The sequence below is a fragment of the Coregonus clupeaformis genome, chromosome 39 (assembly GCF_020615455.1).
Source record: "Coregonus clupeaformis isolate EN_2021a chromosome 39, ASM2061545v1, whole genome shotgun sequence".
Classification (NCBI taxonomy): Eukaryota; Metazoa; Chordata; class Actinopteri; order Salmoniformes; family Salmonidae; genus Coregonus; species Coregonus clupeaformis.
Genome location: NC_059230.1, coordinates 19,983,479 through 20,010,037, shown reverse-complemented (window position 1 = coordinate 20,010,037; position 26,559 = coordinate 19,983,479). Strand labels below are relative to the sequence as shown.

The window sequence follows — 26,559 nt, the reverse complement described above, 5'->3', positions numbered from 1 at the left end:
AATGTTGACAGAATCAATTATGTCCATTTTAATGTTCAAAAATTAGGCAATTGGACACAACAAGGTTTTGAGGCGGTGCATGGCCAGTTGGCTGCGACCTCTCTCATGGCTTTCCAAAATCGTATTGCTGTCGACATGCTCCTGGCTGAAAAAGGAGGAGTATGTGCTATGTTTGGTGAACAATGTTGTACCTTTATTCCCAACAATACAGCCACAGATGGCAGCTTGACTGTCGCCCTGGAAGGGTTACGAACTCTTAATGGCAAAATGAAGAGCCACTCAGGGGTGGATACTTCAATGTGGGACTCTTGGATGGATGCGTTTGGTAAATATAAAACGCTTGTTTCTTCTATACTTGTATCCATCTCTGTTTTTGCTGCAATTCTAGTGCTTTGTGGATGCTGTTGCATTCCATGCATACGGGACGCTGACAACCAGGATTATAACCACCGCTATTGATCCACATCCTGCAGATAACGGTCAGATGTTTCCTTTGCTTGCTATTGACGATGCTGACCAAGGATATCTGGATGATGAATAGCATTTAAGCTTTTTGTCACGTCTCTTGTGAGACGTGAAGAGGGGGAATGTAAAACTTTATCTTCTGATAAAGTTTTCCCTATTTTGCCAATTGCACTATTAAGCTTGTGTCACGTCTCTTGTGAGACGTGAAGAGGGGGAATTAAAACTTTATCTTCTGATAAAGTTTTCCCTATTTTGCCAATTGTAGCATTTAAGCTTTTTGTCACGTCTCTTGTGAGACGTGAAGAGGGGGAATGTAAAACTTTATCTTCTGATAAAGTTTTCCCTATTTTGCCAATCACACTGTTAGCTTGTGTCACGTCTTAAGTTTTCCTTCTTTACTGTTACTTGGTCACGTCTCTGGGGAGACGTGAAGAGAGGGATTTGTCGTAGTAAATATATAATGTTATAGCTTGGTCTGACTAAAATCTTGTGCATGACCCATCTTGTGTTGGGCCTTTGTATTTAATACAATGCACAAGAGACTTCTATCTTGTCAGCCTTATCAGCAGGTGGCTATGGACAACACCCACGCCATAGGTCTCTCAGTTCTTCCAACTCACGAGTTCTTGCTCTGAGGACACACACACACACACACCCACACACACACACACACACACACATCATCACTGATAAACACACACACACACACACACACACCACTGATAAACACACACACACACACACACACCACTGTTAAACACACACAAACACACACACACACAAAAACCCCCTTCTCTTAGGCTGAACATCTGAAGACAGAGAACCCGACTCAGAGCCAATGCAACAGTGACACTAGCCTGGAGGTGACCTCGCCCAACTCATCAGGACCAATCAGAAGATCAGAACTACTAGAATCAACCTACTTTATTTTATTGTATAAAATGTCAGCACACAATGTTTAGGGGCTCTCGCTCAGATATCTCCCTACGAGATTGACGAACGGGTCCGTGCACGCTATTTACAGATATCTTTACCTCTGAATAAACTGCCTTATATTATACAATTATCCACCTTGTCCGAAAGTCTCTACTTGGTCTCCGTTCTCCAGTAAACTTGTGATCATCAACAGTACTGGTAAGTACAACACAACCAACGAACAGCACATAACACACAGCTGTGTGTGCGGGCCGCTACAATATTATTATCTGTCTCGATAGCTTCTGAGGTTTGTTGGAATCATGTTGCGGAATACATGTGCATACAACATCTGGTTTCTGGCTTCTTGCATTTAGCTAGCTCAACAAACTCATCAAAACCATTTTCCAAGAAGAGAAGCACGCTTTTTAATGCACAATACAATTGTGTGATATTTTACAATATTTCAAATAAGTGAACTGAAATTAAGAAAGCTAGCTAGCCAACCACATTTTCCAACCTAGCTAGCGAGCGAGCTAGTGAACACGGACTGGGCTCGCTCGTGCTCTCTAGTTAGCTAGCTAGTTGTATTGGATAGCTGCAAAAAAGTCTTATACATTTTGTGACATTATAATAACAGTATATTAACGCAATAATTCAACCTAAATTGTCGACTTCTCTTATAACTTACATGCGGCCAGTGGTTTAGTTGGTGTCTTCTTGCCTCACATGATTTAGCTAGCAGGGCAAACACCACGGCCAGGTCATGAAATCCCTCCGCCACAACCAGTGTCAAACCATTTAAGGCGCTACATGGTCAATCTGACATCTGCATTGGCTGTCAGGGCATTCATACTTCTTGCGCTTCGCAGACCAGCGCAGGGCTGTTGTGAAGTAAGTTGTCAAGAAAGTGAGTTTGTGTTTATACAATGCGGAGCTATACGGAGCCATCCGCATCGTTAAAACATTTTAGAGGCGCACAGCGATACACACGGAGCTCAATTTGGCCTCTGCGTGCCTCTGGGGGGCCCCGCAATTCCGTCACACCATCCTTCGACCACATTTCGGATCAAGCATAAATCGGCTCTTAGCGATAGGTCGTTAGCGAATTAACAGCACTTTTTGAACTGATCTTTTTGGTGAACGTCGGGAACCGAAGCACATTGGTGAAAGAGTTGTTCATTTGGCTCCCTGATTTGCATACTGCTACTACTGCTTTTTTGTGTGCTATTTATTGTTTCTGCAGATAAATGACACAATCATTATAAAGAGGGGGAGTCCTCACTGCAGAAACAATAAATAGTGGGGCGAGCACGGCAATCTGGTCCATGCTGATTTTTTTCAGTGCATAAAAAAACCCCATTGTTTTGCAGGACATCTAATAATTTGGCCAGGTAAAAATGTATTTGACGATCTGACATAATAATAGCCTAATTTTGGGGCTTTACATTAGAGATTTGCACTTTTTTTCATGCTTCTAGGTCGATGTTTAAGCATTTTGAACGAAGAGCCGTTTGGGAGCCAAATGAGCCCTTCTCTTTTACGTGAACGGAGCCAAATGATCCGGCTCACCGAAAAGACTCGATATGACAATCAATATAAAAATTGCAGGTCCTTGCGCCAGTGGCTCAAAACAGTTTCGACACAGGTTTACACTTTGTGTACAATAGTCTTTATTACATTTTATAAAAGAAACGTTCATATAGAAAACATTCTTTACAATCATTTAGCAAATGCATATATTTATTACGCATCATGTAATACATTATAAAAATACCTTCATTTGCTATCGGGGATCCTTTGGACGTGACTACCCCACTGTAAAATAGTTAATGTAAGGATTAAGGTATGGGTTATGGTTTAAGGTTAGGATTTAGGGTAGGGACGTCCCAAGGATCTCGGGTATCACTTACCACAAAATAATCACAGTTTACATTTAAATTATGGTGTAAGTCTGCCCTCTTGGGAGGATATTTTCTATTACAGTACTGTGATCCCCTGAGATATTAAGCAAGGCCAGATTAGATGTGAGATTGATTTTGACCAGTAAACCTTCCAGTTACAATATCAGTAGCACCACCACCAAAGTGATTAATGAATCCTCCTTTACACCAGTGGTGGAAAAAGTACCCAATTTTCATACTTGAGTAAAAGTAAAGATACCTTCATAGAAAATGACTCTATTAAAAGTTAAAGTTACCCATTAAAATACTACTTCAGTAAAAGTCTAAAAGTATTTTGTTTTAAATATACTTAAGTATCAAAAGTAAAGGTATAAATACTTTTTTATTCCTTATATAAAGCAAAATCAGACGGCATAATAATACATAAAAAATGTGCTGATAGCCAGGGGCATGCTCCAACACTCAGACATAATTTACAAATAAATTATGTTTTTAGTGAGTTCGCCAGATCAGAGGGAGTATGGATGAACAGGGATGTTCTCTTGTTAAGTGTGTGAATTAGACAATTTTCCTGTCCTGCTAAGCATTCACTTTTGGGTGTCAGGGAAACTGTATGGAGTAAAAAGTACATAATTTTCTTTAGGAATGTAGTGAAATAAAAGTTGTCAAAAATATAAATAGTCAAGTAAAGTACAGATACCCCCAAAAACTACTTTAGTACTTTAAAGTATTTTTACTTTCATACTTTACACCACCGCTTTACATCCTAACCTTTCATATCCACTTAAAGGAGAATTTGCTTTTTTTAAATTTTTCAGCTAAACGGATCACTTGGATTGCTAGAAACATGAAAGATGGGGCTGAGAATATTAGTCGTTGAACTGTTGGATAAAACACACCTAATCCCTGAGTTCGGAATGAACTCAGCGATTCAAACTGTTTTTCATTTCCCCCCGATATAATTCTTATGCTGGTGTAAAATCACTGGCCTTAAAAATGGGTCCACAGGGAAAACATTTGAAGTCACCAATAAGGCTGGAAGACTAGGCAGGACATAAGTAAAGACTGGCCCCAGACAAAATAACCCCTGTATCATTTGATCCAAGCCAATCAGGCTACAGTCATTGGCTACTGATTCATACAGTAAACTCTGATGGGAAGACATCCTCTTTTTCAGTGAACATTTCATCCAACAAGGCTAGACTGTAAGGCATGACGACAACAATGAAGTTGTCAACCAAAACAGACTACCTTCATACATAACTCAACTCCCTGTGTTACTCTTCTTCTGCTCTAGCAGTGTCCCACTTTCAGTCACGGGGAGATGGAGGGCCTCCTCTTCCTCCTCTTCCTCCTCTGTGTGTTCCATCCTCATGACAGGGAGCTCATCCTCATGAATACGTCCCACTCTTTCGGGGCACATGTTCTCATCAGGATGATCATCGGAATTCATCTGTCTGTCAGTGGTCACTGGTTCGCTTTCCTGGACTGGAGCAGGAAGAGGGGTCTCCTCGGTGGAAAGACGTAGTGGTCCTAGGGTAACCATTGCGTTATCCATGGTTGGAGGTCTCTGCTTACTCTTGCAGATCACCACCACTAACACACAAATGACTAGATATACTACTAGACATACCAATGGCAACCTACTCCTTCCACTTGTCTCACTCGTTGTAGTTGTCTCATTCGTTGTAGACTCCAAACGGTTTTCTAGAGAAACACAGACAAACACACAAAGATAGAAAACAGTAGTGTTAGTGGGGCAAAGATAAGGGATATGAAGACAATATTATACTGAAGCAATAAGGTCTGAGGGGGTGTGGTGCTGTATATAGCCAATATACCACGGCTAAGGCCTGATATTAGGCTGATATACCACGGCTGTCAGCCAATCAGCATTGAGGGCTCGATCCACCCAGTTTATAATCTCAAAAAAAGCAGACAACAATACACAACAGCAAGATTTCCATGACTAAATACTATTCTCTTGCATTATTACACTAACACTACATCTACTACTATGATAATAATTAGACAAAGAACAATGTCTAAACATGAAAAGGGAATATTAAATAAAAAACTTAAGTGAGCAATGCATTCACTAGACATCCCACCTTTAACAGTGAGAGTGACTCCATGTGGATATCCTGGATCACTATGACGGTTGAAGAAGCACAGGTAGGTCCCCTGGTCAGATGAGCATAAATTGGTGATGATGAGGGAGAGGTCACCCTCTCTGTAACCATCCCTGTTTACTGATGTCCTGTCCATGAATCCAGGGCCATAGGTAGTATTGGTCGGGTCAATCTTCAGCACAGTCTGTCCATCTTTATCCCACTGCACATGCATCTCACCATCGGTCGCCTGCTTATTGGTCGAGCCATAGCAGTGAAGCGTGACATTATCTCCGACGTCAGCTGATATTTCTGTTGGGACTGTTAAATGAGAAGAGAGAAGAGGGGTGGGCCTTGAATGGTGTGCCATTATGAAAGCAATTGGATTAGATATAGGCCTACACCATGGCTCAGTTTAGCATTTATGACATTTAACAGTAGTTGGGAAGGACTGAGTGGGGAAGATGCGAGGAGGGGGGAGAAAAGGTGCTTGGGGGAAATGAGAGGAGGGTGGGTTAGGGAATAACTAACTAAGAGCAGCACAAAGTAGATCAAAGACTAGACGGGTTGGCTGACAACGACACAAAAATGATGCGCGCCCATCCATGTGGCTGGAAGCTCTACTTTATTACGATTCTGAACAGTCAGATACTGTAGCTAGCAACAATGAATGACCAGAGGGGTATCATACGAAGCAGGTTTGAGGAGTTAGCATGGTAACTTTGGTCAACTCTTGAGTTCAACTTGGAATAACCAGTCATACGAAAGTGGCTCACCTTTTAGCCAGGTACATTTCCATGGCAACGCATCCTTCAGAACTAACCTGCTCCCGGGCCGGCTAACTCACAGGCAACTGGAATGTGAAACTAACTGAAGCTGGTTAGCTTGAGAAAACCCTGAGTAGATCTAGCTTGCTTCGTAGTATACCCCTCCGAAGCTGCCATGTGGGAATAGTAGGTGGCTCGTTTCAGCTAGTTGTATCTTGTTATTGATACCATGTCTTGTTTTGAGGTGTTGACTTATTTCATGTCAATGCTAATTTGGCAAAAATGTGCTAGCTAGCTAACCAACAACTGTAACGATGTATTTGAGATTAAAGTGCTCATTGTACAAATGTATTTATGTTTTCAATGAACATTGGAGACGAAATATAGTTTACGTGTTGTCAACAGTCTAAGCCAACCCTGTCTGTTTTGCAAGTGTCATTTTTTTTGCAAAACAACCAACCCGTCTATAAAACAGAAGAATCCCAGCAAACATGACCCAATTGGCCCCATGTGGGTATTCGGTTGGGCAAGGTGGGAACGGGCATGCCCACACCAAGCCCAGCTAGAGATTAGCCCACACCAAGCCCAGCTAGAGATTAGCCCACACCAAGCCCAGCAAGAGGCTAGCCCACACCAAGCCCCGCTAGAGACTAGCCCACACCAAGCCCCGCTAGCGATTAGCCCACACCAAGCCCAGCTAGAGATTAGCCCACACCAAGCCCCGCAAGAGGCTAGCCCACACCAAGCCCAGCTAGCGACTAGCCCACACCAAGCCCCGCTAGAGACTAGCCCACACCAAGCCCAGCTAGAGATTAGCCCACACCAAGCCCAGCTAGAGATTAGCCCACACCAAGCCCCGCAAGAGGCTAGCCCACACCAAGCCCAGCTAGAGACTAGCCCACACCAAGCCCCGCTAGCGATTAGCCCACACCAAGCCCAGCTAGAGATTAGCCCACACCAAGCCCAGCTAGAGATTAGCCCACACCAAGCCCAGCTAGAGACTAGCCCACACCAAGCCCAGCTAGAGACTAGCCCACACCAAGCCCAGCTAGAGATTAGCCCACACCAAGCCCAGCTAGAGACTAGCCCACACCAAGCCCAGCTAGAGACTAGCCCACACCAAGCCCAGCTAGAGATTAGCCCACACCAAGCCCCGCTAGAGACTAGCCCACACCAAGCCCCGCTAGCGATTAGCCCACACCAAGCCCAGCTAGAGATTAGCCCACACCAAGCCCAGCTAGCGACTAGCCAACACCAAGCCCCGCAAGAGGCTAGCCCACACCAAGCCCAGCTAGAGACTAGCCCACACCAAGCCCAGCTAGCGATTAGCCCACACCAAGCCCAGCTAGAGATTAGCCCACACCAAGCCCTGCTAGCGATTAGCCCACACCAAGCCCAGCTAGAGATTAGCCCACACCAAGCCCAGCTAGAGATTAGCCCACACCAAGCCCAGCTAGAGGCTAGCCCACACCAAGCCCCGCTAGCGATTAGCCCACACCAAGCCCAGCTAGAGGCTAGCCCAACCAAGCCAGCTTTAGCCCACACCAAGCCCAGCTAGAGGCTAGCCCACACCAAGCCCCGCTAGCAGAACCAAGCCCAGCTAGAATTAGCCACACAAGCCCAAGCTAGCCCACACCAAGCCCAGCTAGAGATTAGCCCACACCAAGCCCAGCTAGAGATTAGCCCACACCAAGCCCTGCTAGCGATTAGCACACACCAAGCCCAGCTAGAGATTAGCCCACACCAAGCCCAGCTAGAGATTAGCCCACACCAAGCCCAGCTAGAGGCTAGCCCACACCAAGCCCCGCTAGCGATTAGCCCACACCAAGCCCAGCTAGAGGCTAGCCCACACTAAGCCCCGCTAGAGATTAGCCCACACCAAGCCCAGCTAGAGATTAGCCCACACCAAGCCCAGCTAGAGATTAGCCCACACCAAGCCCAGCTAGAGATTAGCCCACACCAAGCCCAGCTAGAGGCCCCGCTAGCGATTAGCCCACACCAAGCCCAGCTAGAGGCCCCGCTAGCGATTAGCCCACACCAAGCCCAGCTAGAGATTAGCCCACACCAAGCCCAGCTAGAGATTAGCCCACACCAAGCCCAGCTAGAGGCTAGCCCACACCAAGCCCCGCTAGAGATTAGCCCACACCAAGCCCCGCTAGAGATTAGCCCACACCAAGCCCAGCTAGAGGCTAGCCCACACCAAGCCCCGCTAGAGATTAGCCCACACCAAGCCCCGCTAGCGATTAGCCCACACCAAGCCCAGCTAGAGATTAGCCCACACCAAGCCCAGCTAGAGACTAGCCCACACCAAGCCCAGCTAGAGATTAGCCCACACCAAGCCCAGCTAGAGACTAGCCCACACCAAGCCCCGCTAGAGATTAGCCCACACCAAGCCCAGCTAGAGACTAGCCCACACCAAGCCCCGCTAGAGATTAGCCCACACCAAGCCCAGCTAGAGATTAGCCCACACCAAGCCCAGCTAGAGGCTAGCCCACACCAAGCCCAGCTAGAGATTAGCCCACACCAAGCCCAGCTAGAGGCTAGCCCACACCAAGCCCAGCTAGAGATTAGCCCACACCAAGCCCAGCTAGAGGCTAGCCCACACCAAGCCCAGCTAGAGATTAGCCCACACCAAGCCCAGCTAGAGATTAGCCCACACCAAGCCCAGCTAGAGATTAGCCCACACCAAGCCCAGCTAGAGGCTAGCCCACACCAAGCCCAGCTAGAGATTAGCCCACACCAAGCCCAGCTAGAGACTAGCCCACACCAAGCCCCGCTAGAGATTAGCCCACACCAAGCCCAGCTAGAGACTAGCCCACACCAAGCCCCGCTAGAGATTAGCCCACACCAAGCCCAGCTAGAGATTAGCCCACACCAAGCCCAGCTAGAGGCTAGCCCACACCAAGCCCAGCTAGAGATTAGCCCACACCAAACCCAGCTAGAGGCTAGCCCACACCAAGCCCAGCTAGAGATTAGCCCACACCAAGCCCAGCTAGAGATTAGCCCACACCAAGCCCCGCTAGAGATTAGCCCACACCAAGCCCAGCTAGAGATTAGCCCACACCAAGCCCAGCTAGAGACTAGCCCACACCAAGCCCAGCTAGATATTAGCCCACACCAAGCCCAGCTAGAGATTAGCCCACACCAAGCCCAGCTAGAGGCTAGCCCACACCAAGCCCAGCTAGAGATTAGCCCACACCAAGCCCAGCTAGAGATTAGCCCACACCAAGCCCAGCTAGAGGCTAGCCCACACCAAGCCCAGCTAGAGACTAGCCCACACCAAGCCCCGCTAGAGGCTAGCCCACACCAAGCCCAGCTAGAGATTAGCCCACACCAAGCCCAGCTAGAGATTAGCCCACACCAAGCCCAGCTAGAGACTAGCCCACACCAAGCCCAGCTAGAGATTAGCCCACACCAAGCCCAGCTAGAGATTAGCCCACACCAAGCCCCGCTAGAGACTAGCCCACACCAAGCCCAGCTAGAGATTAGCCCACACCAAGCCCAGCTAGAGGCTAGCCCACACCAAGCCCAGCTAGAGGCTAGCCCACACCAAGCCCCGCTAGAGGCTAGCCCACACCAAGCCCAGCTAGAGATTAGCCCACACCAAGCCCAGCTAGAGATTAGCCCACACCAAGCCCAGCTAGAGATTAGCCCACACCAAGCCCCGCTAGAGACTAGCCCACACCAAGCCCAGCTAGAGATTAGCCCACACCAAGCCCAGCTAGAGACTAGCCCACACCAAGCCCAGCTAGAGACTAGCCCACACCAAGCCCAGCTAGCGACTAGCCCACACCAAGCCCCGCTAGAGGTTGGGGATCGTTATAATATTTTGGGGCTTGGTTTGCACACACTTCTTTTTTTGTAACTGTTTCTGAGAGTGTTGTTCCGTGTTCTGTTGTGTGATGCCCACTTTTTTAAATCTTGTACACTGCCAATGATGAAGTCTTTAAAAATACTGAAATAAGTGCATGTGACATATGAGAAAATTAACAGTTTGTCTTGTAAAATAATATATGTATTATGTTAACAATTTCTCTTTCTGATACAATGTATCACGTTCCCTAAATACCCATAAAGCCTAAAATGTATGCAATTGATGCATTTAAACTGTAATAAATATATAATGAATACACTCCTATTAAACAGCAAAGGTGCATCAGCCCAATGTGGGCAGCCTACATGAGACCAATATTTTAGCCCACTTGGTGCCAATGTCGGCATGTTTGCTGGGAAACTATGGGGTTATTTCAGGCAAAGTGAGGGCTGCCCTCAACAGATATGGGCTGCCAACACTGGGCCACACGGGGCAAATGCCTTGGGGAGCCGATGAGCAAAGGCGCATTGGCCCAGCCTACATGGGGCCAATATTGTAGTGCCAATGTGGGCATGTTTGCTGGGATGTGATACTATTAAGATAACTCCAAAACACAAAGAAACAGTATATTGATTGGAGTTCAGAAAAACAGTGGTCTGGACAAATATAAATATTGTAACTTTCCTTTGTTTACACTTATGAGTAGGCTTATCCCTCAAATTGTTTTGGGAATGCCCAGCACTCCCAGCAAACCCATTATTCTTAGTATATTAGTCTTTGTTCTTGTTTCCAGTCAACATTCAATATGTAAAAAGTTTCATGTCTCTCGAACTTACCCAGAACATCGAGTTTTACATCTCCAACAGCATACCCATTACAGAGACACTCATACGAGCCCTTGTCATTGTACACAGCAGAGGTAATGGTGAGAGAGAAGTCTTTGTTGATTTTAACCCGGTTCTCAAAGCCCTTTCCTCCAGTGAAGTTCCTTTGATCAAGCTTGGCAACCATCTCGCCACGATGAATCCTCCACTCGATGCCACTGTCACAGATTGCATTGCAAGGGAGAGTGATCTCGTGCTTCAAATTCACTGTTTTCTGAATGATAACGTTACCATTACCAATCGAGGAGCATTCTGTACAAACTGGCAGGAGGCAAAATAAATAGAAGGATTATTTGGTTGATATTTGTAGATGAACTATTATCAACATATTTGATATGGCTAATACAGTGAAAACACTCAATGATGTTGATCAGGAGGCTATGTTACAAAAATCAAGTGTAAAGAGAAAATCTAACAAGATTAAGTTAGGAAAAACTTACCAAGAAATACAATCATAAATTTGCTCCATTTCCAACCCATGGCTGTGCTTACTGCTCAATCTGTGAAATTGAAAGCATTTTAATGATGGATTGTTGCTATGGATAAGATTGACATTTCTAAAACAATATAGCCTACACTAAAATAGTAGCCTACAGACATAAACACAGAATTTGCCAACATCAAACAGTAAACATGTCAGAGACAGATCCATAGTCCACCTCCGATTTCATTGTGGGGGAAAACAATCCTACACCAAAGCCTATCGACTCAGTCGGATTCGGTATGAATGGACCAGGGGCCAGGGCCCGTATCCACAAAGCATCTCAGAGTAGGAGTGATGATCTACGATCAGGTCCCTCCTATTATTCACTATGATTATAAAGGCAAAACTGATCCTAGATCAGAGGCTTTGTGAATACAGGCCCAGGGCCCGGTTTCCCAAAAGCATCTTTGGCTAAGTTCTTCTTCTTCAGTATCGTGGCGTTCGCACATTTTGTTGGTGCATGCCGCCACATCCTGTGCGGTAGTGTGTATTCAAATCACGTTACATTTTGTGACACAAAAATAAAAAAAGGGGGAAATGAAAAACCCCACAAACGAACCGTTTCATAAAAATCACCAGCCCATTCCACTACTTTGACCCTAATCTTCCAGCAGGCCAACGGCCTGGGATCTTTCGTTTAACACACTGTCTTGTTTTGTACGCTTTGTACAACATAATCAAATGCAGTACGACAGGATCTTTCTAAACGTAGCTCTTTATTAACTAACTATAATTGGCATGTTCATGTGTCTCCGGCCATGATCATCTGAAGATGACCACCTGGGTAGTCTTAACCAATCATAATGCAGTATGATACGACGGTAGAATGCATCCAATTACAATTCAGTATGCTGACACATGAATATTACATCCCCCTTCTTATTTTAAGCGTTTCTTTTGAATACATGCTCTGTAGTTTGAACTCGAGGTAAGTAACCATTTATACTGCACTAACTGCATCAACATAACAGACTGAAACAGTGATTCAGCATACTGTTACTTTTAGAACACATATTTCTCAGCAACTCAGCTTTTCACTGTAGCAATGACATCTCAACATATCAAACTAATACAATACCAAAGCATTTCAAGTTAACTTTCAATAACAAGTTTACAGTCAAACTATTTTAGGGCAGCGATCCGCCTACGCCCTTTGACATTTCACAGGTCTAGGACAGCTCTAGGCTTGACCTCTCTTCCTGACCTTGTGTGATATGAAGCTGGGCATGCTTCTGTGTCAGTCCACAGTTCTTGTGGTGTTGCAGGTAAGTATGGTGTATGTTGTGTTGTGTCTGTGTTTAGTCCACCCCGTTCTCTTTCAGGGGAACAGTTCATCTCGTCAGTGTGTTGTACTTTTGTGTTCAGTAGGTGACGACGATCGTGGCGGTACACCGCTCCTTCTGCGGTGCGAACATGATATGAACGTACGCTTTGTACAAAATAATAAAATGCAGTACGACAGGATTTTTCTAAAAGTAGCTCTTTATTAGCTAGCTATAACTGGCATGTTCATGTGTCTCCGGCCATGATCATCTGAAGATGACCTCATCACCTGGGGGGTCTTAACCAATCATAGCACAGTATGATACGTCGGTAGAATGAATCCAATTACAATTCAGTATGCTGGCACGTATGAACATTACACACAGCTTGTAACTCTTCTGCAGTAAAACCTCGTACTTCTCTGCAGATGCCACCACAACATCTATTTTATGTGATGTATGTTCCATTTCTGCCATACAGTTGATAACTATGGCAATGAATGGTAAGAAGCCCACCTTAACGAAGCACAAATTCGTATCACTCTGTATTGGCCTAGGACTACTAAGCCTTGACCCATCATCCTCTACTTTCTTCACTGCCTCAGCATATGACACCTGTTCTACTCTGACCCTGGCAATCTCAACCTGTCTCTCTCCCGCACTGGACACTTCTGATCCCCAGCAACATGGACACACCCACAATTGCACACTGCCCTATCCCATCTGGACAAGAGGAATACCTATGTAAGAATGCTGTTCTTTGACTATAGCTCAGCATTCAACACCATAGTACCCTCCAAGCTCATCATCAAGCTTGAGGCCCTGGGTTTCAACCCTGCCCTGCGCAGTTGGGTCCTGGACTTCCTGACAGGAAGTTCCCCAGGTGGTGAAGGTAGGAAACAACATCTCTACTTCGCTGATCCTCAACACTGGGGCCCCACAAGGGTGTGTGCTCAGCCCCCTCCTGTACTCCCTGTTCACCCATGACTGCGTAGCCATGCACGCCTCCAACTCAATCATGAAGTTTGCAGACGACACAACAGTAGTAGGCTTGATTACCAACAACAATGAGACAGCCTACAGGGAGGAGGTGAGGGCTCTCGGAGTGTGGTGTCAGGAAAATAACCTCTCACTCAACGTCAAAAAAACAAAGGAGATTATCGTGGACTTCAGGAAACAGCAGAGGGAGCACCCCCCTATTCACATCGACGGGACAGCAGTGGAGAAGGTGGAAAGTTTTAAGTTCCTCTGCGTACATATCACTGACAAACTGAAATGGTCCACCCACACAGACAGTGTGGTGAAGAAGGCGCAACAGCGTCTCTTCAACATCAGGAGGCTGAAGAAATTTGGCCTGTCACTTAAAACCCTCACAAACTTTTACAGATGCACAATTGAGAGCATCCTGTCAGGCTGTATCACCGCCTGGTACGGCAACTGCACAGCCCACAACCGCAGGGCTCTCTAGTGGTGCGGTCAGCCCAATGCATCACCGGGGGCAAACTACCTGCCCTCCAGGACACCTACAGCACCCGATGTCACAGGAAGGCCAAAAATATAATCAAGGACAACTACCACCCGAGCCACTGCCTGTTCACCCCGCTATCATCCAGAAGGTGAGGACAGTACAGGTGCATCAAAGCTGGGACCGAGAGACTGAAAAACAGCTTCTATCTCAAGGCCATCAGACTGTTAAACACTAGGGGTGTAACGATTCGTTTTAACAACGATTCGATTTGTATCACGATTCGTGGTTGTCGATACGATTCAAGGACGATATTGGTTCATTTAGAACGATACGATCCGAAACGATTCAGTGACTTGAAATCGATTCAGTAACCTTTTAGCCAAAAATTCAACCAGTGTGACTGAAATAAATACCTGGATACTGGACAGTGCAGGTGAAGTTTCCTAGATTCCCGTTTCTTGTAAGGACCGCAATGGTGGCTTGATAATTTCTTGCTCGTCGGCTTCTCCTCTTTCGTCCGCCATGCTATGTTTTGTTGTCTTTGCGCCTTTGCGCTTCTGTTGGCGCGATGACGTCACGGATAGGCAGACTGAATCGAGTAATGTTTAAAGCCTTTATCATTAAAAGTGCTAAGAAAAAACATCCATATAAAGTCTGACGTGCTTAAATCCAATGGGTTATTTCCTAGTATCGATACAATCGATTTATTACATTTTAAAACGATGTTAGATCGATATATGTTGTCCAAAAGGCCAACTCGCCGAGCACAGATCGATGTGGTTGGATCATAGGAATATAAATCGATACATCGATGTAGTAGATGGATCGTTACACCCCTATTAAACAGCCATCACTAGCAGAGAGTCTGCTACCTACATACAGACTTGAAAATCACTGGCCACGTTAATAAATGGAACACTAGTCACTTTAATTATGCCACTTTAATGTTTACATATCTTGCATTACCCATCTCATATGTATATACTGTATTCTATACTATCTATTGCATCTAAGACTACTATACATTATTTGTCCCATACCCACCTACAAACATCTCACATGTCGGAATCTCCCTCCTACAACATGACTTTGGCTAAGTTCATCGTTTGAACCATTAATAAGATGCCGTTTGGAAAACAGACAGGTCGAATTCACTACGAAGTTAACGGAAGCAAACGGGGCTAAATAGCGAGAGACTACCTGAACTTGTCCAATAAAAAAACGATCGTCTTCGTTGAAAAAAGTTTTATGTTGCAAAATGTTTTGCTTAGGCGCGCACTAACTTAATGAATACACACCTGGAAAAAAACGCTATTGGTATTGCCGCCGATTAAAACAACATTCATTCATCACACGTTACAACCTTTTAAAGAAACATTATAGTAACAGTGTATTAACGCAATAATTAAACCTAAATTGCCGACTTACCTTATAACTTACACGACCGCCAGTAGTTTAGTTTAGTCGGTTTCTTCTTGCCTCACATTACCTACGTAGCTAGCAGGTAGTGAACCACCAAATGAAGCAGCTCATCGAACCGGGTCGTCATAGTTACTACAGAACGTCATAAACCCCGCCCATTTCTACAATCCATCTTTTTACAATGTGATTTTGGACCTTAACCACACTGCTAACCTTATACCTAACCCTAACCTTGAATTAAGACCAAAAGTAAATCTTATCTGTATACCCATCTGTCTAATCCTGCCATTGGTTTGTAGCACCTCATAAAGCAGGTCTTGTCTGCTACGTGCGCTAAAGGACTGGTGACTCAATCACACTGCACATGAATCAGAGCAAATAACTACTCTGTCTTGTTTGACTTGCTCCACCCACTGCAAGGCCATCAGCTCCGCCATATCCTCCTGAGACCCAGCCCATTGACTTATGTCCACTGTTGTGGACATTTGAGTTTCATCCCTCTTCTTGGAATCTTTTGTGCAAGTCTCTTAATTCCTGATGTACTGTACAGAGGACATCCTGGGCTTTTCAGTGATATGTCATTTTATTGGCTGGGAGGCCGGGAACCGCCTCTATCTTTCCTTTCAAAATAGGAACAAGCACATTTTATGGAAAGATGAGAGGTAAGTCAAATATTGTTTGTCTATGGTTTTGTTACTATGATAATCATATATTTTCTTGTTCATGAAGGTGTTAGGAATCATATATTTAGTTCTGATAGCAACTAAATTATGTATCTTTTGAAAGATTTGCCATTTTATGAATGTCAATTATAGTGGACATCAGGACTATCTTCATGTAAATAATGACTCCACATTGTCGTAGGAAACAGAACTGAAGCAGAAAGAATTCTTTACCGAATAGTCGAGGGAGATTCAGATTTGGAGTTGTCAGATGATGAGAGAGATGAGGATAAGTTTCAACCAGTGATACAAGACGGTGATGAAGAAGAGGAAGACAATGCAGAAGGCTCAGTTGAAGGGACAGATGCAGACACAGACACAGATACAGACAGGGATGAACAGGAAACTCGTCGCCCTCTGTGGGCCAGGAGTAACATGTATGTTTGATGCAGTTCCACAATTTTAAATTCAGCTGCATTGAGTATTTAAACTGTTATTACTTATCATTTATTATTCTTTTTTCCTTCATATCAGATTTGCACCTGTGTTACCTGGGCTTCCTGTGTGTCAAGATGACCCTACAACACGTGCAGACTGGAGTCCAATTGAATAGTTTTCACAGTACATTGACAACAAGGTCTTTGAAGATTTGGCAAAATACACAAATCAAAGAGAGCTGCAAATCAAAGGAGTGTGCATGAACACCACGCCACAAGAAATAAAAATCTTCTTGGGCATTTCAGTCCACATGGCCTGCCTTGGCTATCCCAGAATTAAAATGTTTTGGGCCAACAAAACTAAAGTGCCAGTCATAAGTAGCAAAATGACTAGGGATAGATTCTTCAGGATAAGAAATTCCCTCAAGATTGTCAATGACCTGGCTGTAACAGAGGAAACAAAGAAGGCAGATATTCTTTGGAAAGTCAGGCCAATACTCGATCGTGTGCGCCAAGGCTGTCTCAGCCTTGCAAAGCCAGAAAGGGTCTGCATTGATGAGCAAATCATCCCATTCACAGGCCGTTGTCCAGTCAGGCAATATGTTCCCGGCAAGCCAAACCCTACTGGCCTAAAGGTCTTTGTCCTTGCATCCCCAAATGGTCTGATGCTTGATTTTGAAGTCTACCAAAGGAAGAACACCTTTACAGTCCAAAGGTTAGGAGTTGGAGCTGCAGCAGTTCTACGCATGGTTGAATCTGTTCCAACAGGAAGCCACATATTCTTTGATAGATATATTCTTTCTTTGACAGGTACTTCACAACCATAGATCTATTGGATGCATTGCTGGCAAAGGGCCTTCCTGCAACTGGAACTATAATGAAGAACCGTGTCCCAAAGCTGTGCCAGCTGCCAGTAGACAAACAGTTGAAAAAAGAGGGGAGAGGAACATCAGTGTCAGTGGCCAGAAAGAGTCCTGAGCTGGCCATCACAAAATGGTTCGACAACAAACCAGTGCTCATGGCATCCACTGTACATGGGAAAGACCCAGAAGACATCTGTACCAGATGGTCCCAGAAAGAAAAGCACCTGGTCCAGGTTAAAAGACCAGCAGTAATTAAGCAGTATAATGATAACATGGGTGGCGTAGATCTTTGTGATCGCATGCTTAGCTTCTATCGTATGTCAAGCAGGACCAAGAAGTGGACATCGCGCGTGATCAGTCACTTCTTTGATGTTGCCATCACCAACTCCTGGATACAATACCAGTCTGACAGCAAAGCTCTGCACAGACCATCCAAGAACACACATCAGTACCTGGACTTCAAACTACTCCTAGCTGAGGAGCTGTTGGAGAGTCCGGAACTGGAAAACAGCTGTGAAGAGAGTGAGGATGAGTATGAGCCACCATCTAAAATGAGGATCCCACAACCAGAGCCATCTGTGCGCAGACTAGGAGCCATGCACATGCCTGAGATGATGGATACCAAGCATGCAGAAAGATGCAGAAATAAGGGCTGCAAGAGCAAGACGTACATGAGATGTACCAAATGCAAGATGTTCCTCTGCATTACCAAAAAGAGAAATTGCTTCCAGGACTTTCACCACTAACAAAGAAAATACTAAGAACAAAATGAAGAGTGAAGGAAAAAGCTAGATTGGATTCAGTTTGACAGAAGGAAAAAATCCAAAATAAATCTGTTACACATTAGTTATATGTTCATTGTTCAAATAACACTGAAAGGATTCAAGGGGACCAATCAAAGGATATGGACATAACAAAGTGTTAAGCTTTAATAGTAAAGCTATCCTTGCGAAATGTAAGGAAAAGGATTCAAGAATGATTCATGTGTATTGTATAATCAAAATGTCTGTATTCTTGGATAATAATCAATCTACAGCCCAAAATGTATGTATTCTTAGTTCATAAAAACTCTGTAATCTGTAAGAACTCTGTAAAAATTTGTATCTACCAAATGTGTCTCTTTTCGTACTCAAATGATCCTGTTGTCCACTACAGTGGACATGCTGTAAAATTAAAAATTAAAATTAAAATTAAAATGTGGAAATTGTAGGATGCTTTTTTTAACCCTAAACAGTTATTGAATCACAAAAAATATGATTAGGAAAAACAATATTTTCCTTGGTTCTCAGGAGGATATATACAGCCAGATGATCTGTAATACGTTTCCTGACTTCCACCCCACATTCCCGCACTACAAATGCTGACCCAGTACGTCCTGTCCTTGGATCTTTTGAACCATCTGTGTAAATGGCCACAAAATCCTGATACACAGTATCCAGACGTCTCTTAAACAAATCAGATGGATCAACACCCTCCCTATCTTTCTGTAGTCTCTCCAACACTTCTAGATCAACTGCTGGAGGCGGGAGTAGCCATGGTGGATTTACAGAAATAGCTTCCGTTGGACTAAACTCCCTTCCTATTCCACCTGTCAGAATCTGTAAAAAGGGTGTACCACAACGGACATGTTATGAAATCCCTCCGCCACAGCCGCAGTGTCGAACCATTCATTTCAAGTGCTTGCACCAGACGCTCAAAACATAGTTCCGATACAGGTGTAACCTTGAACTTTCTGTGCCTTTATATATATAAATTAAACGTAAATGTAATAATCATTCTTCATCACCGTTTATCAAATGCATGTAGATAGATTGAGTATGCATCTCGCAATACATTAATCTCTATCAAGATCGTAGCCAGGCTTTCTGACAGACTGCCACACATAACATACTTGAATTCCACCATTTAGGCCTCGTTTTTTAAATGCACAAAATATATTTAACTATATAACAGGATAAGAGCAATCTTTTCAATGTAAAAAGTTAACATGGTTAACAACAAGTTTTATTTATATATTTTTATATATTTTTTGGGTTAACAAGTGACAACAGACAAATGTTGGTGTACCTGAATGCCAAGAGAGTGCAAAGCTGTCATCAAGGCAAAGGGTGGCTATTTGAAGAATCTCAAATATAAAATATATTTAGATTTATTTAACACTTTTTTGGTAACTAAATGATTCCATATGTGTTATTCCATAGTTTTGATGTCTTCATCATTATTCTACAATGTAGAAAATAGTAAAAATAAAGAACCCCTGGAATGAGTAGGTGTGTCCAAACTTTTGACTGGTAGGGTATATATGTATATATTAACTTTTATTTATCCAGGCTAGTCAATATTTTTTGTTGTTGATCACTGACCAAAAAATTATCACGTTGACATTTAAATGATGGTGTACGTCTGCCCTCTTGTGGGGGTATTGTGTATTACATGTACTGTGATCTCCTGAGATATCAATCAAGGCCAAATTAGACGTGAGATTGATTTTGACCAGTAAACCTTCCAGTTACAATATCAGTAGCACCACCACCAAAGTGATTAATGAATCCTCCTTTACACCCTACACTTTCCCACCCACTTAAACAATAATTTTTCTTAAAAAAAAAAATGCAGCCAAAAGGATCACGTGGATTGCTAGAAACCTGAAAGATGTGGCTGAGAATATTAGTTGAACTGTTGGAAAAACACACCTAATCCCTGAGTTCGGAATGAACTGGTGTAAAATCACTGGCCTTAAAAATGGGTCCACAGGGAAAACATTTGAAGCCACCAATAAGGCTGGAAGACTAGGCAGGACATAAGTAAAGACTGGCCCCAGACAAAATAACCCCAGTATCATTTGATCCAAGCCAATCAGGCTACAGTCATTGGCTACTGATTCATACAGTAAACTCTGATGGGAAGACATCCTCTTTTTCAGTGAACATTTCATCCAACAAGGCTAGACTGTAAGGCATGACGACAACAATGAAGTTGTCAACCAAAACAGACTACCTTCATACATAACTCAACTCCCTGTGTTACTCTTCTTCTGCTCTAGCAGTGTCCCACTTTCAGTCACGGGGAGATGGAGGGCCTCCTCTTCCTCCTCTTCCTCCTCTGTGTGTTCCATCCTCATGACAGGGAGCTCTTCCTCATGAATATGTCCCACTCTTTCACGGCACATGTTCTCATCAGGATGATCATCGGAATTCATCTGTCTGTCAGTGGTCACTGGTTCGCTTTCCTGGACTGGAGCAGGAAGAGGGGTCTCCTCGGTGGAAAGACGTAGTGGTCCTAGGGTAACCATTGCATTATCCTCTGTTCCAGTGATTGTGTCGTCCATGGTTGGAGGTCTCTGCTTACTCTTGCAGATCACCACCACTAACACACAAATGACTAGACATTCTACTAGACATACCACTAATGGCAACCTACTCCTTCCACTTGTCTCACTCGTTGTAGTTGTCTCACTCGTTGTAGACTCCAAACGGTTTTCTAGAGAAACACAGACAAACACACAAAGATAGAAAACAGTAGTGTTAGTGGGGCAAAGATAAGGGATATGAAGACAATATTATACTGAAGCAATAAGGCCTGAGGGGGTGTGGTGCTGTATATAGCCAATATACCACGGCTAAGGCCTGATATTAGGCTGATATACCACGGCTGTCAGCCAATCAGCATTGAGGGCTCGATCCACCCAGTTTATAATCTCAACTAACCCAGACAACAATACAGAACAGCAAGACTACCATGACTAAATACTATTCTCTTGAATTATTACACTAACACTACATCTACTACTATGATAATGCTGATCATGGGCTGGGTGGTAACTAGCGGTTAAGAGTTGGGCCAGCAACCGAAAGATTGCTGGTTCGAATCCCCGTGCTGACTAGGTGAAATCTGTCAATGTGCCCTTGAGCAAGGCACTTAACCCTAATTGCTCCTGTAAGTCTCTCTGGATAAGAGCGTCTGCTAAATGAATAGGATGTAAATGTAAAATAATAAGACAAAGAATGTTTATACATTAAAAAGTGAATATAAATTCAAAACCTTAGGTGAGCAATGCATTCACTAGACATCCCACCTTTAACAGTGAGAGTGACTCCATGTGGATATCCTGGATCACTATGACGGTTGAAGAAGCACAGGTAGGTCCCCTTGTCAGACGAGTGTACATTGGTGATGATGAGGGACAGGTCACCCTCTCTGTAACCATCCCTGGTCACTGATGTCCTGTTCATGAATCCAGGTCCATAGGTAGTATTGGTCGGGTCAATCTTCAGCACAGTCTGTCCATCTTTATCCCACTGCACATGCATCTCACCATCGGTCGCCTGCTTATTGGTCGAGCCATAGCAGGGAAGCGTGACATTATCTCCGAAGTCAGCTGATATTTCTGGTGGGACTGTTAAATGAGAAGAGAGAAGAGGGGTGGGCCTTGAATGGTGTGCCATTATGAAAGCAATTGGATTAGATATAGGTCTACATGGCATGTATGACAATTAACAGACTGGGGGGAGAAGAGGAGAGAGAAGGAGCTGGGGGGGGGTTAAGGTTAGAGAGAAGGTGCTGGGGAGGTTAAGGTTAGAGAGAAGGTGCTGGGGGGTAAGGTTAGAGAGAAGGTGCTGGGGGGTTAAGGTTAGAGAGAAGGTGCTGGGGAGGTTAAGGTTAGAGAGAAGGTTCTGGGGGGGTAAGGTTAGAGAGAAGGTGCTGGGTGGGTGGTTAAGGTTAGAAAGAAGGTGCTGGAGGGGTTAAGGTTAGAAAGAAGGTACTGGGGGGGTAAGGTTAGAAAGAAGGTACTGGGGGGTAAGGTTAGAAAGAAGGTACTGGGGGGGGGTAAGGTTAGAGAGAAGGTGCTGGGGGGGGGTAAGGTTAGAAAGAAGGTGCTGGGTGGAGTTAAGCTTAGCGAGAAGATGCTGGGGGGTGGTTAAGGTTAGAGCGAATGTGCTGGGGAGGTTAAGGTTAGAGAGAAGGTGCTGGGGGTTTAGGTTAGAGAGAAGGTGCTGGGGGGGTTAAGGTTAGGGAGAAGATGCTGGGGGGGTAAGGTTAGAGAGAAGGTGCTGGGGGGGTTAAGGTTAGACAGAAAATGCTGGGGGGTTAAGGTTAGAGAGAAGTTGCTGGGGGAGTTAAGGTTAGAGAGAAGGTGCTGGGGGGGTTAAGGTTAGAGAGAAAGTGCTGGGGCGGTTAAGGTTAGAGAGAAGGTGCTGGGGGGTTAAGGTTAGAGAGAAGGTGCTGGGGGGGTTAAGGTTAGAGAGAAGGTGCTGGGGGGGTTAAGGTTAGAGAGAAGGTGCTGGGGGGTTAAGGTTAGAGAGAAGGTGCTGGGGGGGTTAAGGTTAGAGAGAAGGTGCTGGGGGGGTTAAGGTTAGAGAGAAGGTGCTGGGGGGAGTTAAGGTTAGAGAGAAGGTGCTGGGGGGGTTAAGGTTAGAGAGAAGGTGCTGGGGGGTTAAGGTTAGAGAGAAGGTGCTGGGGGGGGTTAAGGTTAGAGAGAAGGTGCTGGGGGGGGGTAAGGTTAGAGTAGTGTGAAGGCAAAAGGAGAGGAGTGGAGGATGAAGGAAGTGAGATGAATAGACAGAATTACAAAACAGAATGATATTACACTATTATGACCATTGATCACAACTCTAAAACACAAATCAACAGTATGTAGAGTTGGAATTACACATTGACTTCAGATAAACAGTGGTCTGGCAAATATTACAATATTGTAACAATTGCAAATCCATCCATAAATGAAGAGTTTCATTCCAAAACGCTATATATCAATTTCAGAAATGTTGGTAAATTGGCTTTTATTGTAATTCGAAATTAAGAAAGATATTGGTGTGTTATTTAACTATTTAACCATGGCATGGGGTTGTTCAATGACACACATGTATTTGTTTAAAATCTATCACTGGATGGTTTCACTTCAGAGACAAATAATCATGTTTTTTTGCAAAACGCTATATATCCGCCTCTCAGAGAAATAAGTAGTACTACTTTGTTTTACAGTCAAATTTAACAAAACACTACATTTTTTATTTAAAAAATTACAAATAAATGAATTTGTGGCAATTCAATAATGTAATATGAGATCTGTACGTAAAACATTTACATTTAACATTTTAGTCATTTAGCAGATGCTCTTATCCAGAGCAACTTACAGTAAGGGCGGGGATACTTCGGGATTTTGGCAATGAGTCAGATGAACTCGTCGATACCATTTTTATGTCTCTGCGTGCAGTTTGAAGGAAGTTGCTAACTAGCGCTGGCGCAAACTAGCATTAGAGCATTGACTGGAAGTCTATGGGTATCTGCTAGCAGTCATTGTGCTAACACTAGTTTGCGCTAGCGCTAGTTAGCAACTTCCTTCAAACTGCACACAGAGACATAAATTAATCTGACTCATTGCCAAAATCCCGAAGTATCCCTTTAAGATGAATGCACTTACTGTAAGTTGCTCTGGATAAGAGTATCTGCTAAATCACTAAAATGTTACATGTAAATGTTTTACGTACAGATCTCATATTACTGTATTGTTATTATTTTTAAATACTGATGTCACAAATTAATGAATTTGTAAATTTTTTGTTTAAAAAAATGTAGTTCTTTGTTACATTTGACTGTAAAACATAGTAGAACTACTTATTTCTCTGAGAGGCGGATATATAGCGTTTGCATTGGCTCGCAGAACTACCTCTAACTTCCTTCATACTGGACACAGAGACATCAATGCCAAAATCCCAAAGTGTCCCTTTAAGATACCTAGGTGTAGGTGAGACAATCACATATCATTCCATTCCAGCTAAACAATGGATATATAGCATTTTGCAAAAATAACATTTTCATACACATCTATGGATAAAAAAATCTGAGAACAGTAATATTTTACACACACATGAAGGTACCCATAACCATTAATTTCTTATGAAAAAACTGTTGGGTATAGCGTTTTGGAAATAAACTCTTCAAATCTATCCCTGAGTAAAGTAGTCATAGTTCTTGTTCCCAGTCAACATTCAATTTGTAAAGTTTCGTCAAGTCTCTTCAACTTACCCAGAACATCTAGGTGTACATCTGCAACAGTACGCGTATGACAGATACACTCATATAAACCCTTGTCATTGTACACAGCAGAGATGATTGTGAGAGAGAGGTCGTTGTTGATTTTCACCCTCTTCTCAAAGGTGTTTCCTTCAATTAATTTTCCTTGATCAATCTTGGCAACGACCTGACCATCCAAAATCTCCCTAACGATGCCAATGTCACAGGTTGCATTGCAAGGGAGATTGACAGTGTTCTTCAAATTCACAGTTTTAAGAATGATACCATTACTGATCGAGGGGCATTCAGTGGAAACTGTCGGGAAGCAAATATATACAAGGATTATCAGGTTTACATATTTGTAGCCAAACTAAATCATCAACATATTTGATATTAGGCTAATACAGTGAACACACCCAATGATGTTGATCAAGAGGCCAGTTTACACAAAAAATAACATACTGTATCTAAAATGATTAATTTAGGAAAAACGTACCAAGAAGGCCAACCATCAATGTAAAGAGACAGTAGAGGAGTTTCCAACCCATGCTGTGCCTAAGGATTCAAAATCTGTGAAATTGAAAGTATTTTAAGATATGGATAATATGTGGATTATTGTTATGTTATGTTTAAAACGATTTAGCCTCCTCTAAAATAGTAGCCTACTAAGAAACTCACGTCTTTGTTGCAAAACGTTTTGCTGTGGTTTGCTACGGTGTGCACTAATGAATACACCCATATATATAAAAAAAAGTATCTTTCATAGGCTATTGCCGTCAATTAAAACAACATTCATTCATCACACACGTTACAAACGATTTAAGAAACAAGTAGCCTATGCCACCCCCTCCCCCCAAAACTAAAACAAAAAACAGATTTCCAATAGAATAGACTTAATTTACCAAACAATATAATTTTCTCCTGGGGCGTTGGTTGTCTGGAGAAATAACTACTTTCGTTTTTTTTCTTCTTCATTGGATATTTTAAGGTGCATTACCGCCACCAACTGGACTGGAGTGTTAACCAGAGACAGGTAAGGTCTGAATCCTACCCATTGTTTTCGTCTCCCTAAGGAAGTGAAATACATCATTAAATACTACATCCCCTGAAGATTTCCCCAGCAGTTCACTTAATATTGGCTCTTCAACCCCATTACTCCTTAAATCTAACAACCATCTTTCCCTCCCATATTGCTAGCACTGAAATAGCACGTGTTCCATTTACATTTAAATGTTTAGTCATTTAGCAGACGCTCTTATCCAGAGCAACTTACAGGAGCAATTAGGGTTAAGTGCCTTGCTCAAGGGCACATCGACAGATTTTTCACCTAGTCGGCTCGGGGATTAGAACCAGCAACCTTTCGGTTACTGGCACAACGCTCTTAACCACTAAGCTATCTGCCACCTCCACTGTCTCCATCTCCTCCTGACAATGATCACACCACCCAGTCGGATGTTTCCTACCAATTTCAATGTCCTGTTGAGCCTTGTGTGTCCCAGTCTCAGCCTTGTGATTACACTTTCCTCCTTCTCTCTCGGCCTGAGGACCTCCCTGCCCCCACCTTTTCCTGGATATTATACAGGTGTCTTCCCTTACTCTCCCTGTTCCACAACTCTTTACATTTGTTTTTACGTTTTTAACCACTGTTTTAATTAACCCCTTGGCTTCTGCTTTACTAATTTGACAATTCCATTTCAACGTTAGGATGTTTAAGAGCCTGCTTGGCGAGAACATCCACCTCCTCATTCCCCTCTACTCCCACATGAGCTGGTACCCCGAGGAACAACTCAAATACCCCCATCTGTCTCACCCTATACAAGCACTGCAAAACCTCGTACAATACATCTTGTATGCGCCAAGACACACATGAATTTAAGCTCATCAGTGCTGCACAGGAATCAGAGCAGATGACTACCCTGTCTGGCCACACCTCCCCCACCCACTCTGCAGCCAATAGTTTGGCCAACAACTCCATTGTGTAAACAGATAAATGATCTGTTGCCCTGTTTGTCACTGCCACCTTAAACTCAGGCACACTAAAAGCTGCTCCTGTCCTCCCTGTTTTAGGGTCCTTAGATCCATCAGTG

General features: G+C 43.7%; 1 protein-coding gene across 3 annotated transcripts; it reads right to left on the bottom strand.

The window, feature by feature from the left end:
• Positions 1-3,954: 3,954 nt before the first annotated feature.
• On the bottom strand, positions 3,955-25,426 carry LOC121554560. Of its 3 annotated transcripts, XM_045211985.1 has the most exons (6): positions 25,375-25,426; positions 24,969-25,042; positions 24,485-24,787; positions 21,534-21,854; positions 20,748-20,938; positions 3,955-4,827 (listed from the first exon to the last, which is right to left on the bottom strand). In XM_045211985.1, the coding sequence occupies exons 2-6, from the start codon at positions 25,018-25,020 to the stop codon at positions 4,549-4,551; spliced, it is 1,146 nt and encodes a 381-aa protein (XP_045067920.1). In that variant the 5' UTR covers positions 25,021-25,042; positions 25,375-25,426; the 3' UTR covers positions 3,955-4,548. The 3 variants fall into 3 exon arrangements, with proteins under 3 accessions (XP_045067920.1, XP_045067922.1, XP_045067921.1); XM_045211987.1 differs by lacking the exons at positions 20,748-20,938; positions 21,534-21,854; positions 24,485-24,787; positions 24,969-25,042; positions 25,375-25,426 and adding exons at positions 5,396-5,716; positions 10,813-11,121; positions 11,301-11,360; positions 15,503-15,614 and having other exon boundaries at positions 3,955-4,991; XM_045211986.1 differs by lacking the exons at positions 20,748-20,938; positions 21,534-21,854; positions 24,485-24,787; positions 24,969-25,042; positions 25,375-25,426 and adding exons at positions 5,396-5,716; positions 10,813-11,121; positions 11,301-11,360; positions 14,488-14,528 and having other exon boundaries at positions 3,955-4,991.
• Between the last annotated feature and the right edge of the window lie 1,133 nt (positions 25,427-26,559).

Bases quoted from the DNA above. Each gene is read 5' to 3' on its own strand.
- LOC121554560 (XM_045211985.1), bottom strand. From the start codon at position 25,020: ATGGGTTGGAAACTCCTCTACTGTCTCTTTACATTGATGGTTGGCCTT. The intron at 24,788-24,968 runs GTACGTTTTTCC...GCTTCCCGACAG, and splicing joins ATTGATGGTTGGCCTTCTTG to TTTCCACTGAATGCCCCTCG. The intron at 4,828-20,747 runs GTTACCCTAGGA...GATAACGCAATG, and splicing joins GAACAGAGGATAATGCAATG to GTTACCCTAGGACCACTACG.